Below are 16,719 nucleotides of genomic sequence, written 5' to 3'. Positions count from 1 at the left end.
GTTGTCGATGGCAGTTTTAAATCTCAAAATTGAAAAGTTCCAAATCATCAACATTAAAGTTTGAGTTGAATTAAAAATCAATATTTGCTATTTTGTCAATACTTACAAACATCCTACCTGTGGTTGATGTAGCAGCATTTATATATAGGCTTTATATACTGTGTGTAAATATATGTTATATACATGTACACATGACAGACACGCAAGCACACATGGGAGCTCAGGCCTGAACATACTCAACAAGATGATATCTAAATCCGCTTTATTGTTACATCCAGATATACACCTTCATCATTACCATCGTGGTTGTCAAGAATGTTATCAATGTTATCATCATCATCATCATCATCATAATCATAATCATCACCTTAAACACCACGCTCAAGATCATCATTGTGACAGCATTATTGGCTATTCTTTTCTGTTCAAAAGCTAAAGCTGTGATAAATAAAAAATAAAACATTTGGTCTTTTAATTGATAGTCTAGGCAACATGGTATCAGGGGTTAAGACAAAAATGTGTTGTTGCTACCCACACAAAACATCAAACATCACAGGAAATGGTGCTGAAACAGTGTTGTAGGCCGACAGAAGGAAGAGCCATTTGAACATGAGGCTGATGGCCGCACAGAGCAAAGTGTCGGGCAAACCGAGAGAAAGGGAGTGAGTCTGTGAGCGCCAAAGAAGCAGTTAGTGACGGGGGCTGTGAAATCAGATGAAAGGCGGCGAGACAGAGAAGAGATGAAAGACAGCGAAGCTGAGGAGTGAGGAAGCTTACAACAGACCCACATAGAGGCACGTATTTACAGTTCAGGGAGCCGGGTGAGCCACGGTGCACAGCAGAGCAGTATTGTCTTTCACACAAAAAAACATGTAGGTTTAAAAGTTTTGTCTTTTTCAAAAAACTAAACACCACACACGTCAGACAACAAAACTACCAGTGAACTACTCCTAATTATTCAAATTCATATGAGCATCGACTTTACAGTGATTTTATATTCTTATCATTATTAATATTCTGATGAGAAAATATTACACTTTGGTGTAAAATGGGAGGCAAGAGGGAGCTGGAAAACAGGAAGTGTCTGCAACAGAAAGGTTATTATTTTCTCACATTTATCATTTTTTGTCAATGTCATTTCCTGTCACATTATGAGAGTCTCAAATGTTTCACATGTATAGAAAATGGAGACTTTTTTTTTTTCATCTATTGCTTCCACCCCATTTTACTGTGCATACTGTTTCCACTTCAGCTCCCCTGCTTGCTCCAACAATCACAAACAAAGATATGTATGTATACATTTGGATGGTTTTTCAGACTCTACCATTGCCTGCACCAACCACTCAACACACCAAGAAAGTCTCCTCGAGCGACAGCTTGGTTAAGAGTCACACGAACACCTGATGTTCTAAGACAATCACATCCTAGAGTGAATGCAAACAAGATGTACCTGTCGACACGACATCATTGGATATCTGACGCCGACTCTGTCACAACTCTGTATATCCAGGGCTCTGCTAATCAGCAGTGGCCACAACATCCTATGAGAATGTCTTACATGCTGGAGGAGGGCAGTTTGTGTCTTAGTCCCTCTGAGTCTTTTCTGGCAAGTGATTGCTGAGGGTCTTTTTTCCCACCTTTAGGGGAGGTGGTGTTGGCAGGGGTGGCTGCATGTGCTGACTGGGTGGATGAAGTGGTGGATGCCTGAGAGGTCTGGGCAGGGGTAGAGGGTGTATTGAGTTTTGAGGAGAAGGTAGTTGGCGTTTGTTTCTGGGGGTGAGCAGAAGCAGATTGTAAACTAGAGGAGATGGTGGAGGAGGAGGAGGAGGTGGTAGCAAGAGATGAGGGGCTAGTGGAGCTTGTGTTTGGGCATGATGTTGTAGAGCTTGTAGCTGGGGTTGGTTTGGTGGAGAAAACGAAGCCTGCAGTGGGGGTTGGAGTAAGGACAGGAGGGGTTTGCTTTACAGGATGAACTGTGAAAGTCATTTTATGAGGAGAGCTAGTGATAGCTGGTGTAGGGGAAGGAGATGCGGTTTGGGTTGGGGTCTGTTTTGGGATTTGGCCCAATGTGGGGCCTCTGGTTGAACTAGGGACAGAGGGCTGGAGACAAGGGGTTGGACTCTGGGATTTACTTAGGGAGGGAACAGGTTTAACAGGGATGGGAGAGGGAGAAGGTGTACGGATTAGGGTCTGGGTAGGAGTAACAGGTGTCAAGGTTTGTGTAGGAGTTTGGGCTGGGGTAGATGTGCGAGAGCGGGTTGTCTGAGTGGGAGTCTGTATCGGAGAAGGGATTGGGGTTGGGGCGGGACTGGGGCCAGACAACGGAGAAGCAGAAGGAGGTGTGTTGGATGCCTTGGCACGGGGGCTCTGGGGTCGTGGTGGGATAGAGGTAATCGAGGAGGAAGGGGGCGAAGAGGAGGTAAAAGATGTCTTGGGCCCATAAGTTTGAAGTATTAAAACAGGGGTAGAAACAGAAGATGGAGGCGGTGTGGAGGAGGGAGAGGGAGAGGAGGAGCGGGGAGAGGTTGTAGAGATTGGTTTGGGACGAGGAGTTGATGAGAGCGACAGCGGGTTTGTTCCTGCTAAAGGTGGGGTGGAGCAGGGAGGAGGAGAGGAAGAGCGAGAGGGGGTCATTGGGAATGGTTTAGGACGAGGTATCTGTGGGAGTATAGGTGAAGGAGACGAGTGAGTGGGTGCAGGTGAAGGGGTGGAAGAGGAGAGCGGGGTCTGCTTTGGAGGGGAGGAAGATGGCAAAGAAGCTGCAGAAGGCATGTATACAGCTATAGGTATGGGCACAGTGGCAGTGTAAGGAGCAGATTGTGTGGGCAGATTGTGTGCCAGTGCAGCCTGAATAGTAACTGCGGCCTGTGCTTGTGCATTAAACGGTATATTTGTCAACAGCTGTACTGGAGCGTTACAGGTCAGCATACCTGCACTGCTTCCCCTGGCCAACTGGCCTGCCAGGAAAGGAGCCGGCAGCAAATTACCACCAGAAGCCTTCCTGTGGAGAGGCGGGTGAGGCTGCACTCCAGCCCAGGAGCGGTGAGGCAGAGTGGGCTGCGAGGCCGACAGCAGCCTGGCCTCCTGGGTGAGTCTGCCAAGTGCAGGCAGACACTGAGAGCTGTTTCCTCCATGACGTAACAGAGCTTCTTTTGCTCCCTGCTGGCCCATCACAAAAGTGTTGCAATCTGACGGGGCACCACAAGCAGCAGGGGGGTTGGCGGCAGGTACCTTGTGGAGGGGTGGAGTTTGTGGACCTCCACCTGGTGATCCAGCAAACATTGAGGGATGATCAGCCTGGAGGCGGAGGCTGTAATGAAGATTCCTTTCTTGTTGGACAGACATCGGGACAGAGGAGGCGGGTGTGGATGGCGTTTTAACAATAGTGGGCGATGTCAACCCACCAGGAGGGCCCATGGATGAGGGAGAGACAGGAAATCCTCTTGGGGACAAGCCACCCAAGCCACCCATCCCTGCTATCCCTCCCATCCCTCCTATCCCTCCCATCCCTCCCATCGTCATCATCCCGATGAGAGAGCTCACAGAGGGGCGGAGGGGCTGTAACACGGGAGGTCGAGGGGGAGACAGAGGGAAAGAGGAGGAAGGAGAGGGAGAGACAAGAGGGGAGGGCAGGAAGAAAGCACCTCCAAGTGCATGCTGCTGCTGCAGCTGCTGTAGCTGCTGCTGCTGTTGCTGCTGCTGGTGCATGAGGGCGATGGCTACATTACTGGCGGCAGCAGCAGTCTGCAGAGGGGCGTGGACCAGCGGCGCCCAGATGACCGGGCGTGGCCGAGGAGACACCGTGCCACTTCCTCCGATGACTCCACCTCTTCCTGCAGCAGCAGCCGCAATGGCATCTTGCATGGCCGACATGCTGTCGTGTTTGACAATCTGCTGCACCAGCATGCTGTCACAGGAACCCAGAGTGCTGGCTGCCAGGCCTCCTCCGGCTCCTGGACCCCCTGCACCACGGCCTCCACCGCGACCCATACTGCCCCCCAGAGAACCGCCCTGGGATGACTTCCGCAGGAGCATGGAGTTCTTCCTGCCTGTAGAGGAGAAAATTCATTATAAAGTTTCTGCGATGTTAAGTGTGAATTCAGTTCCAGAATACAAAGATGGGAAAGAGTATTTTTTTAAAATTTCTAGAAGGCAAAGTTGTTTACTGAACACAAAGCAAACATCTTTTCTTCACAGAGAACATTGCTCATCCTTTAGTATTTCAGCTTTTTATTTTTCAAAGATGAGTTCCGACCTTTAAGCTGAGGACAAGGCGCCTGAGAAATGTAGCAGTACTGGATGGATAATTGCAAATAATGGGCAAGGTCGTTGCAGAATTATAGAGCTGAATGGAAAATCGCAAGTCCCTGTATAGATAGGATTGTGAGAGAAATTTATGAGCTATTCAGACATCCACACTTTACCGATTCGGTCCAATCGGTCAACAGCGACAGTTTCGAAGGCACGCCTCATCATCGGATGTTCCTCCAGCACCTCGTTAAAGTTGTCCACACTGAGAGAGTACAGGCGACAGTATGTATCTGCACGGACGCTGGCTGTCCTCCGTCCACGAGTCAACAAACAAATCTCTGAAATAAAAAGGGAATAAGCTGTGAGATAAATCAATCCTACAGTATAAACTTTCATCACCTCCATGTCTATCTATACCTTCCGACACAACTTGAGCTATTTAGACAACTCTGACATTATCACCTCCAAAGTATGACCCATCGCTCAGCTTGGTTTCCTTGTTGCCACGGGCCATCACACTGACTCGCCCGTGCTGGATGAAGTACATCTTCCGTCCAACCGTGCCCTCGCGGATGATGAAGTCTGAAGGCTGAAACACTTCAAATCGGAGCTTGATCAGAACGGCAGTCACAAAGTTGGGATCAGCGTTGGCGAACAGCGGCATGTTAGCCACAAGGCTGCGGCAGTTAAAGCTGACTATCTCCTAGAGGAAGAGGATGAAGAGATAAACAGAGACGTGAAGGAAGAGATTTGCTCAAAGGCCAGAACATTTGTGGTCTCTACGTGTAGATGAGTGGGTGTTTGTGAATTCATTACCTCTTTAAGCGGCTCGCTAAGTTCTCCCAGGATGTTCTCCTCATCAAACATTTTCCCCTGGAAGCGGTGCTCATAGTACTCGTGGATCTTTTGCCGAACGTCTGCAGGAAGCTTATGGAACGACATGTACTGCTCCACCTGCTTGTACTGCAATAACACACAAACATGCACAGGTCAGGGGTATGCATACAAACACATTCACTTTAAAAGAAAAGAGCAGAAGAACAATGATTAGTTCAATTGCACTTTTCTTTTGTTCTTTTACGGTAAAGTTTCGGAAACGACCATATTGCATATATATTTTACACTCAGGATTTGGACACTCAAATAAAATTGCAGACAGTGATCACATTATATGGAAAACAGGGAGTGATTTTGGACACAGTCTAAAAGTTGTGAGAAGTTTGATGAAAGCGATTTTTAGATTGTTTAATAAGAATATGTTTTAGAGGCTTTTGAAAACTATTCAATAACAATTTTGATAGCTCAATCATCTGCAAAAATGCAAAAATCCACTGGTTCCAGCTTCACAAATATAAAGATCCGCTGTTTCACATTATTGTAAATTATTATTGTTTAGGTTTTAGATTGTCGGAAAAAAACAACCCCAAAGCTTCATTGATAATAAATATTATCGTCAACGGAAATGGATTGAATCAGGTTTGATGGCTAAACTATAAAAAGTATAGCAGGACACATGGACGAGGGTCATTCTTCACCTTTTCCTGGTATTGTCGCCGTGAGGAGTCCAGCGACTGGATGAGAGCGGTGGCATGGCCGATGAACATGGCGTAGCAGGTGGCACCGACGATCATACTGAGCATGGTGAGCCACACATCGGTCATCCCTTCTGGAGCCTGAGCACCGTACCCGATACACAACATGTGGCTCATGGCTTTGAACAGAGCATAGGAGTACTGCAAGCCCCATGTGTCATTCTGTGAGTGGGAGGCAGACAGAGAGGGTGACAGGACGAGTAAAAGGGAGTGTTAATTACCAAGGCGCTGCAGTATTGAACTGTTCTTATTTTAGTTGTGTTACAGGAGGGCTTTTTTCCTCTCAGACGCACTCAGCCACACCACTTCAGAAACTACAGCTGAGATCATAACATGCAGCAGCAGAGCAATTTAACTGTCAAAACCCACTTTGCTTTATTAAAACAGAGCGTCTGCAGAACATTTTAACCCAGACAGACAATAAAAAGGCAGTTAACTTGCATTATTAAATGAATGTCTAAAGACCGTAGAGACCAGCCTGTGTGCGTGTGTATGTGTGAGTGTGTGTTTCCTTCTGTTTTAAGCTGAGTCCAATTATACTACGATGTTAATAGTCTAAAGGATGAGGGGACTTTCTCTGGAGAAAATCCCAGCATCAGCCTGCTCGGCAACAGTCACCCTGGCAACTGCTGAGACATGAGTCAGCTATCCATACAGCTGTGTGTATCTGTGTGTATCTGTGTGTATCTGTGTGCATTCATGGTCGGCCATGTCCGTACGCCTGCATGCACGGAGACAAAATCTCCAGCAGGTCCCCGAGGCCTTCGACTTGCGTGCGTTCACACCTTCACCTGATCTTTGCTGAGGTTTTTAATTGGAAAATCTTTTATATTTTCGTGATGATGATGATAGTCAATCTTATTCCAACTGGACATATTGCTGCATGAGCCAATTAACACAGATAAGGAGCAAACAATGTCAAATCTGATAAACAACCTCACTCTGCGCTCACACACAGATAACCAAAAACCAAGCTGCTTTTTGAATCTGTGATTTGCATTCATATGAAATAAAAATTGTGCACATTGTTCAAACAAGTTGAGATAGCGCTTTGTACTTTTCATTCAACCAGAACTGAATGTCAGGTTCTTTTTTTGTTCTCTGCACAATAAAATCACTGAAACATATAAAAAAATAATGTCACGCACACACAGACAGCTGGTTAGAGACTCACCACCATCAGGTTCTTGGAAACCCAGCAGTCAGGAGGGAAGTCCTGCAGCATTGGGACCAGGAACTGGAGACAGCCGTCCCAGTGGCACAGCAGCAGCATCATACCGATCAGATTAACTATCCTCACCATGGCACTGGCAAGGTCATAGGTCATATGGAAGATCTGAGGAGGAGCAGAGGGAAAGATGAGGAGGAAAATAAGAACGCAAGTGGGATGAATAAAAGGGTGGAAAGGACAGGTGAGGTTTATCTTTTCACAAGGATTTAATTCCAAAATTGTTCAAAATGTATTTCAATGAGGCTTTTCCTCCAGCACAATATTTAAAAAATGTGTTTGATTCTATTCGTGACATAATATTTCGAAAGGCTTGTCATACCTTACACATTAAATGAGTTTTGAACTACCTCTTCAATACAACTATCTCTTTCCCCTTCGACTTTGCTCTCTGTTTCCAGCCTCTGTTTCTCACCTCCTCCCACTGGTGGATGTAGCGGATGAGTCTGGACAGGCGGAGCAGTCGAAGGAGGCTCAAGATTTTGGTGAAGCGGACGATGCGCAGCGCCCGGGCTGTCCGGTAGACCTCGGTGTCGAAACTGTCCACCATCAGGAAGATGTAGTCCACCGGGATTGATGACACAAAGTCCACCAGGAACCAGTTTTTCAGGTACTTCTGTCGGATCGCTCTGAGTTGGAGTAGCATGGCAGAGCAGTGACATTTGTAATTTGGCAATCAAGCATTGTGGAAGTGATTCCAACATTTGGCTGGCATGAAGCATTTCTCATCAATATTCAACAGGAACACGACTGGAACGTGAACAAAGCTCTGCCACCAGCTGCATGTCACCTTTTTTTTCCCCATTTCACACAAACCCAGCAGACAGCCAGAAGAGCTAATTTAAATGAATAGCGACAGAGCAGCTGTATTAATATTCTCAACCTTGCAGATACACATAATGAATGCAACCAGATATGCTTCTACTGACCTCGGGTCCAGCAGTATCTCTGTGTTGTCTTCCTTGATGATGCCGGTCCTGAAGTTAAGAACCAAGTCGACCATGAAGAGAGTGTCAGAGACCACGTTGAAGATGATCCAGGAGGGAGTGTTCTCATCTCTAAAGAAAGTGATGCCCACTGGCAGGATGATTAAGTTCCCCATCATCAACATTAGCATCAACAGGTCCCAGTAGAATCTAGACAGAGAAAGAAAGCATTGATTTTTTTGTTTTCTTTTTCTGTGTCTATAAGGTTGGACTGTAGGTCTAATATATGTCTTTTTTTACTGGCTTTTTATTTTATTTGATCACGTTTCTTGTGTTCTCACTGAAAAGGTGACAAAATTACAAGTCTCCCACAATGCAATACACAAAAGAAATGGAGGGGCTGTTCACAGCTGGAAATGTTTCAATTCATTGTGGGTGGTGGTGAAACAACTCCAGAAAGATGGAAAAATTAAAATGCATTAGATCTTAGAAAATATTTTTGTATCTGTGTTTACATGTATTTGGCTGTGGAATTCAAAAGTCCAACGTCACACATATCCTGGTGCAAAATGGAGGAAATTATCCTGGAAATCTACATTATCCAAAACGATGGAGCCGAGCCAACAGATTCTCCTGAGGTCTGCCTCATATTTATTTCCGTTATCTGCTGGTCATCGCTCAACCAACAAAGGCAAACATTTGCTGTTTCCTGCTTCAGTTGTGAGCATTTGTTTACTTCTTGACACCTTGATGGGATTGTTAGCATAAACATGTCATGATTGTGGGATTGGCACATTCCTCACCGTCTCTGACAGGAAACCGTCTGTTCTGGTGAAGTTAAATGACGTACGTTGTATTTATCTGACTCAATTCTTCATATCGATAGAGCAAGTCAAATGCGTAATAGCAGGTAGTAATAATCAATATTCTAGTCTTTTTTTCTGGCTGACATAACTAAATTAAGTAAATGTAAGATTTCATTTCTAACAGTGTGAGACGGAAAACATTCATTCTGCTGAAGTATATGAGCAACAAGTGTGAGGCCCAGGGAGCCATCAATCAGTCCAATCAATCAAATAAATGCAGGTTTATTCCTTGTTACTATTGGATACTGTTTGAAAGTATTAATAAATTATTTCTAACAATTCCTAAAATATGACAAGGAAAGTACACTTTAGGTTAGATTTACATGGATGTCTGCAGTACACACAAAGATGCACCAGTTGGGACGGCATTTTCTCTAATTAGCCTGATGAAACATATTCTTTGAGATGGTGCATTTAACACAGCAGACAATGAAAATGTGTGACTTTCATACGATTGGTCCTTTACTTTGATGGTAGATTTGACAAGCTGTTTGGCACTAACACACTATTTTATGACGTTCCTCTGATCATAAAGGCAGGAATAGTTTTGTATTTAACAGTTTTTGCTGGATTTGATGTGAAAACATCGGCAAGTCATGTTTAAACAAAGATGCTTTTGTGTTATCTGTTGATTTATCTCAATAAATTGAACATATTTGGGTTCTGGCCTGGTAGTTGGATAAAACAAGGACTTTGGGAAATTGTTATGGACAATCTTTTGCTATTGCTTGACAATTTTAAATTAAATTAAGAGGCAGGTCTAGTTCTCATAAACAGATTATAATTAATACTATCTTTTTTTCCCCATTTTAAGATATAATTTCCTGTATGAATTAGAAAAGAACATTTCTTTTTTTACTACCCGCAAAAGGAGACCATGCATTTTCCTCCCTTGTGATGAACATAAAAGAGAGATTCAAAGGGGTACTCTTGAGATTCAGCATCGTATTTACATAACGTTATGAGAGAAAGATTCAATAAAGAAAGGTCAAATTTGAGGCTGCATAAACTGAGATATCTTTTAGAGAATAGTAAGGCTCCAGCTGCAAAGACACTGGCTCAAATCCCATAATGCATCTGGATTGTGACTTATCTTCCAAACTCCAGATCTCAGTTTGTACACAGGCCCAAGTGGAGATAACCCTGATGACATATCAAGGTCCTTTTATAAGACTTTCTTATAAGACAGACAGAGGGGGACAAAGAGAGGCAAATGATCCGTAACCTTGGGAGGCTTTATAAATCTGTATTTCATGCTGGAGGGTATTATCGCCCTCTCATAAAAATGCTGTTAGTGATTTAAGTACGACAGAAAAAGCAATGCAATCATCTGGAGATGATGCCTGTCATCTTTCTGTCTTTTTCCTCCTAATCCCTTCATCCGTCACCTTAACCCATCAATGACTTGCTTTCTACACACTCGCTCTCCTTCTGTGAGAAAATACACTCAAGCTCTGTGGTCGATTGCTATTGAGCTCTAATTTAGTAACACTACCTCATGTGGTGTGACGCTGCCGCTAGACTGATGAAGATTAAGTATGAGTCATCACTCGGCTACTTCTCCCTGACTTTGTCACTTACACTGATAGATGTATCACTTCATAATCACTCACAATAAATGCAGGAATTATTTACAGCAACACAGATTTTGTTTTTGTTTATTGTTTATTGTACTATAAAGCTGAAATGATTCCAATCTATTAAGCAGTAAATTATTTGAGAACTTGGATGGTTGCCTGGACAAAACAAGCAATTTGGACTTTAGATATTTTAGATTAATGATTAATAAAATAAATCGTTTGTGGCAGCGCTATAATGGCAGATGTACTTTACTTGACTTACTAGTATACTTACTTGTATTTGAATTTTATTTAACTTGATAATTCAACTCCGCCACATTTCACAATAACATATAGTACTTTTTTACTCCACTATAAGACTGCTCTATTAACTTTTCAAGATTTTACACAAAAACAAACATATAAAAACATACAAAAACAACCTTATTGGTTTACAAAAATGCAGTGTGGTTGGGGCCCCTGGTTTACCTGTTTGAGGCCCAAAGTTATCCATTATTTCACAAGATAGCATAGACTGAAATTAAGCCATTTAACCTGTAATGCAATATGTTTTACATTTTTTTTCATAGAAATTATCAACTATTATTTAAATGAGGGTTCAAGTTGCAAGATCTGAGATTGGGAGCATTTCGATTGGCTCTCAACGGTTCTCAACATGTCAGGTACTACGCTTCCGCGACGGTGCTGTCGGTCTGGACGGCAGTATCAGCTGTGGCTGCGGCTGTGAGCTAACCAGTGGGACACGCTCACATGCACTAACATGCACTAAAAGCATTTGCGGCCGGCCCGGCTATGTCGCCGAAGTTTGGATAACCACACATGCAGAGGGAGAGCGACATCATTCTCTGCTCAGGTAGACATTAAACCACTATGTCTTTAAATAGTTGTTTGCTTTAATCTAACCTCAATGGGTTACATTACATTGTACATGTGACTGCACATGAATCAGCCTGTGTGTACTAGATTTCGCTGTTGTCATTGAGATGTGAGACCAAACAAATGAGAACAACCAAACGGACAAGAGAAGATGTCAGATCCAAACTGAGAAGGATGTGAAGGTTTGTCATGCTGCCTAAATACCTGACAAGACAGAGGACTGAGGCAACACTGGCTCAGGCATTGTGTGTGGTTGTACGTGCACTTGTGTGTACTCGTGAACACACAGATAGGAATTGCAAATGCAATCAAAGGCTCTCCACTGCCTCATCAGTATTCCATCTTGAACATGAACAGGTGCTAGAAGAGAACTGACCTGCGTCTACCTGCTCAGCTGTTCGCAAACGAAACACTAATTCTACTGTAATTGAGGCCAAGTGTCCCATGAGCGACCTCTGATTGGTTTCCTGCTCACGGTTGGCCAGATGTCAGTTCTGAACAAGTTCCCACCCATCATCCTGCCAGACGTACAGACAAACAAGCACACCAGCAACCGGCTATTGCGTAATAGATCCCTGTTACTATGTAATGCCACCAACCCTGTCTCAACACGACACGACTGTGGTGACAGACAAACCGTCTTTCTGCTTTCACCTCTCTCTTGCTGTTCCAGTGTATGAATAGTCTTCGTCCGACTCTCATTTTGTATTTTTATAGGTGCAGCAGAAATACATCTTTTGTTAATGAGGTGAGAGCTTATCAGCAGACTCAATAGTGACAGACCACACACACACACACACACACGCACAGAAAAGCATACATATTACTGCACAGCCTCTTGTGGTCAAGGTCAATACAGGGACAAAAACACAATAAAGGGGCTTTAGCAGTAATCCGTCTTTCCCTCTCGCATGCTCCGGCCACACAAAGTTCCTCTTCAGACGTCTCTTCAGACTACAGGTACTTAACTGAAAAGTTAGATGACTGAATTATGCATAATGCATATATTCAACTTGCATAATTTAGGAAGTCATACATAATTAGTCTAAATTCAATTGTGAGTGCTCGACAGGTTAATTAGGACTATTAACATTTTTAGATATCTAGCATGAATATCAATATCCACAGCCCTTCATCCATCCATCCATTCATCCTTTTCTCTGTTCCTCACTGACCTCATTCATCGTAACTCCTGTGAACAGACTCATAGGCAGAACTTGTGAGTGATCATTAAATTGACAGACAATACAAAACGACTCATTCTTTGTGTGTATGTGTGTGTGTGTGCGTGTGCGTGGTTGATGAGACAAAAGTGGGCCAGGAGCCTTGGGGATCAAGTCATCCATTGTTGCTGCTGCCTGTCTGGAGATTATGAATGCCGTCTCTCCCTCTGCGCTCCACCTGCACATTTTGCATTAATGCAAAGTCTCTAACAGCCAATGACCCGCATGTCAATGGGTTTTAGCATGTCAGTCAGTAAATAGTATGACATTGTAAAAGTATGTGAGGGTGAAAGCAATTTGGCCTTGTGTGTTTAAGGCTGGCAGACATTCAAAAAATCCCCCTCCCATACTTATACCCATTAAAAAATGAGGTCCAGAGAAACATTGAGTACAGCAATTAACCACCAGGTCTTTATCTTCATTAGGAGACTTTCACTCAAGAAAACCAAAAATGAACAGCCTCAATTGTCATTTTCATCTCATTCTCGTGTTAATTGTTCCTGCACGGAGCCACCAGCAGGGGGTGCTGTGCTGGGTTCATCCACTGTTTAAATGAAAGCATACTTGACATTTCACTTTATTAACGTGGAAGGCATCTCTCGCTGATCAACCAAACATCTTGAATAAATTTGTCGTGCTCATTTGCATTTTCTGACATTTATCCTGAAACAATTTTTTCTGGAAACAATCAGTCTCTGTATCTATTCTCCTAGTTGACTAGAGACCTGCCATAGCTGCATGGTGTCCACACTGGAGGCCTTGTCACTACCCTTTCCATAAACACCTCTCCTTGCCTTCATCATTCCCCCAAGGACTTTAAATACACTCCCCTCTTTTCATTCTCCGTTTTAACCTGTCATACAGGCTTTGCCTGATACCACCCTTCAGTTATTCTCCCATTGCAGCTTTTGCTTCTCCTACCTCACCCTATAGCCTCCTGCAAGTGTATCTCTCCTCCCAGATGTACTCTTCCCCATTTCTCCCAGTTAACTGAGGAGGGTGCCAAATGTATGATATGTTTCTCTGTCTGTCATTATGTCATTATGCAAACAAAATAACTTTAGGTGTCTTTCATGTGCTACAAGTGGCATTTATTTTACAAACCAACTGCAGCTTGCTGTGGAGGGTGTGTGTGTGTGTGTGTGTGTGTGTGTGTGTGTGTGTGTGTTCATACCTGAAGTCACTGTATGGATGTATGATCCACGTCCCTGCTGATTTCTGTCTTTGCTGCTCCAGTGCCACGGCTTTGTGGGATCCAAACATGCGCAGGCTGAACTTGTTGACCCCCGGCTGAAGCATGGCTCCAAACTGTCTCTGGATGAAGGTGCTCTGGTTGGAGTTGCTGTAGTCCTCTCCGTCCAGCCCCATGCCAAAACCACCCAGTCCACATTGACCCATTAACTCAGGGGACCCTGCAGCAGTGGTGTTACATGTAGTGGTGGTGGTGGTCTCTGGGCCGGTGGCCACCACCATCACTCCGGTCCCGGTGGAGGAGGTGGAGGTCAGGGTGGCGCGGGTCGTGGCAAAGCCCACTGAGCGTGGGGGAGGATGGGCTGTGGCAGAGGAGGAGGGCGGCGGCGGTGGCAGGGGCACCGGGGTGGTTGGGGTGCCCGCTGTTCGGAAGGGAAGGCCATCCCTGGTGGAGCTCATGATGGAAGGGCGGCGGCCGCGTCCACCTAAGGAGGTGCTGTCCGCCCCGAAGGAGCCCCTCTCCCCTTCCAGCGAGGCCTGGGACAGCCTGTAACCCGGAGAAGGCAGGCTGCCCTTACTGCGCCGCTTTGAGTCCCCTCCATTACGTCTGGGGAGGCTGTCACACCCAGATCCCCCGGTGCCACTGGGGGTACCCACAACTCCCGCCATCCCATCCATCCCAAGTCAGGGAAGAGGGTGAACTGGTGACCCTCAGTAAGACTACTGATTTATGTAGTCGACCTACGTAGATTACATAGGCTATAAAATGTCAATGTCAATCTGAATAAATTAAATTGAAGAAGCTAAAGAAAAGTGGTCTCGTATCTCCAGTCATTGTCCTGGAGCAGGCAGCTCACACCTGCGCCCTCACTCCGCTGATGTGGCCATGCTTACCTCGGTGTCCTTGGAAGAAGCCCCATCCAGACATTAAATCCTTCACCCTGTCAGAGTGACGCCAGCAGCTTCACTTTCCCCTCTTTTCTTAAAGTGCCTCTTTTGTCCTTACAGATGTTTCTGTATCGTTCCTCCTTCCTCGTCCTTGAAACGTTTCCCTCCCCTCGAGGCCCTCCCTCTCCTCTCCACAGCCGCCCTCAACGCTCCGACGCCGGTCATTTTGGCACCGGATTCCCGGTCTTTTGTAGGTAACGGAGCTCGCCGCTCATTGGCCGTCGGTGCCCGGTCTGTATAGCATATATGCCCAGTTTGCTCAGACAATTTTCTACCTATATCATTATGTAAGAGATGAGCGGTAAGGTGGAAGAGTGGGGAACATTCATCCACGGATGAATGATAAGGACACTTGATCCTCTGTCAGGAGGGATGGATTGTTAATGAACATAAGGGACGCACATTACAGGCATAGGCGCTCGTGCTCCAAGGCGCACTGATTCATTCTGACACGCACACAGAAGAACAGACCGACAGACAAGACGGCGGAAACAAGTCAAATGACCCCAAATCGAGCCCATGATCTCACTGACTCCGCGGCACGTTTTCATTTTCAGTATCCGAGCGGAAAAACACTCCTCGTGATGGAAGGCGCGCCGAAATGTTGCCTGTGACAGAAGCGCTCAGACAGCCAGAGAAACAGCCGGGCTCTACAACAGCGCTATTTTGTAAAAGTGATGCCAGAATGAACCTGGTCAGGTGTTCAGAGTCTTCTATTCTGTCAGCCGATGCCATCTATTCCCACTTCTGCCGACTTTCAATGACATTGTGCCCAGGGACACGGCGCTGCCCTTTCCGCCGTATGACACCGAGGACAGATACAATATTTCAATAGAGTCTGCTGCTCCAAGGTAAAACGATGTGCTCAGTTGAATTAATAAAAAATAAAACAACTTGTTGGTTGTTTAAGGTGGCTGCTCCTTCGCAGACTGATTTAGAGTCGATGGACTTTTAAAGCTGAAATTCACTTCTCACTCTCTGACTCAGCTCAAGAGGTCGAGCTGGCACGTCCACAGAGGCGCGCATCGCATGCAAATGTCATATTAAATAAATAAATGTGCATATAAAGGTCTGGATCTAATCGGCCTGTTGCCATGGCATCCGCATCCGCATCATCCGTCCCCCAAGGCCGCATGCCCGGCCGGCGCAAGACGCACGCATCCCTCGCAGGTACATGACGCGCGTCATCCTCTCCCTCTCTCACCAATACGGCGAGCGCGTGATGGAGAGTATGATGATGAAACTTTATTTAAACCTCGGAAAAAGAACAAGCTTTTTTTTTTTTTTTTTTACAACGGTGACAAATTACAGGAAAATTAATGAATGAAAAGACACGAGAGAAGAATACAATACAATATGATTAATGAATGAAAAACTGCAGTTCAAACAAACGCTTTTAAAGGCTGCTTCTGATGTAATCAATGATCTTCCTTTGCATCAGAGATAGCAGTTCAATTAAACGGACTGGAAATGATTACCAATTACACAATTAGGTCTCCAACGTGTCACCTGTGGAGAGATGTAAATGACAGAGGAAGCTGCAGACTTCAAAATCCAGTCATGGAAAGTATAGCTAAAAGGCAGGGGCGTTTCTAGGATTGAAAGAAAGGGGGGGCTTAGCCCCAAGGGGAGTGGCATGTTTTTGGCAATTTTTTTTGGGGCCCATTTGGGGCCGCGGATATCCATTGTTTCAGACAGTTCATAGATTGGTTCAATCAGAAAGAGTGTGATTTTGCTCTGTAGTTTTGCTTGCATTCAGTATATGATAACACAAGAGACAGAACTTGAGGGTCATAGTGAAATTTAACAACACAAATATGAACTTTTCTCAAATAAAGAATATCCCCGTCACTCCCAAATCCTATTTCTTAAAGGGACCGCACACAATGGATGGAGAATGGACCCGACAGTGTCAACTGTCGGGTCCATACTTATCGTTAAGTATGATGTTAGGCTATTGGATTGTAATTTGAAGGGGGAGAAAACATACAAACCAGAACGCACGCACATATGTAGCATGTTAGAGTTATAAATAACT

The 16,719-nt window shown here is 44.9% G+C and overlaps 1 protein-coding gene across 1 annotated transcript; it reads right to left on the bottom strand.

The window, feature by feature from the left end:
* Nucleotides 1-331: 331 nt before the first annotated feature.
* On the bottom strand, nt 332-15,978 carry LOC116386846 (potassium/sodium hyperpolarization-activated cyclic nucleotide-gated channel 2). The gene is made up of 9 exons (XM_031853409.1): nt 13,717-15,978; nt 8,001-8,207; nt 7,487-7,700; nt 7,018-7,179; nt 5,787-6,005; nt 5,068-5,214; nt 4,714-4,954; nt 4,425-4,589; nt 332-4,049 (listed from the first exon to the last, which is right to left on the bottom strand). The coding sequence occupies exons 1-9, from the start codon at nt 14,409-14,411 to the stop codon at nt 1,555-1,557; spliced, it is 4,545 nt and encodes a 1,514-aa protein (XP_031709269.1). The 5' UTR covers nt 14,412-15,978; the 3' UTR covers nt 332-1,554.
* Nucleotides 15,979-16,719: the final 741 nt, after the last annotated feature.

This window comes from Anarrhichthys ocellatus, unplaced genomic scaffold (assembly GCF_004355925.1).
Source record: "Anarrhichthys ocellatus isolate YVR2014 unplaced genomic scaffold, GSC_Weel_1.0 scaffold13, whole genome shotgun sequence".
Classification (NCBI taxonomy): domain Eukaryota; kingdom Metazoa; phylum Chordata; class Actinopteri; order Perciformes; family Anarhichadidae; genus Anarrhichthys; species Anarrhichthys ocellatus.
The sequence above is the reverse complement of the archived record's forward strand: the minus strand, read 5'-3'. Positions and strand labels throughout refer to the sequence as shown.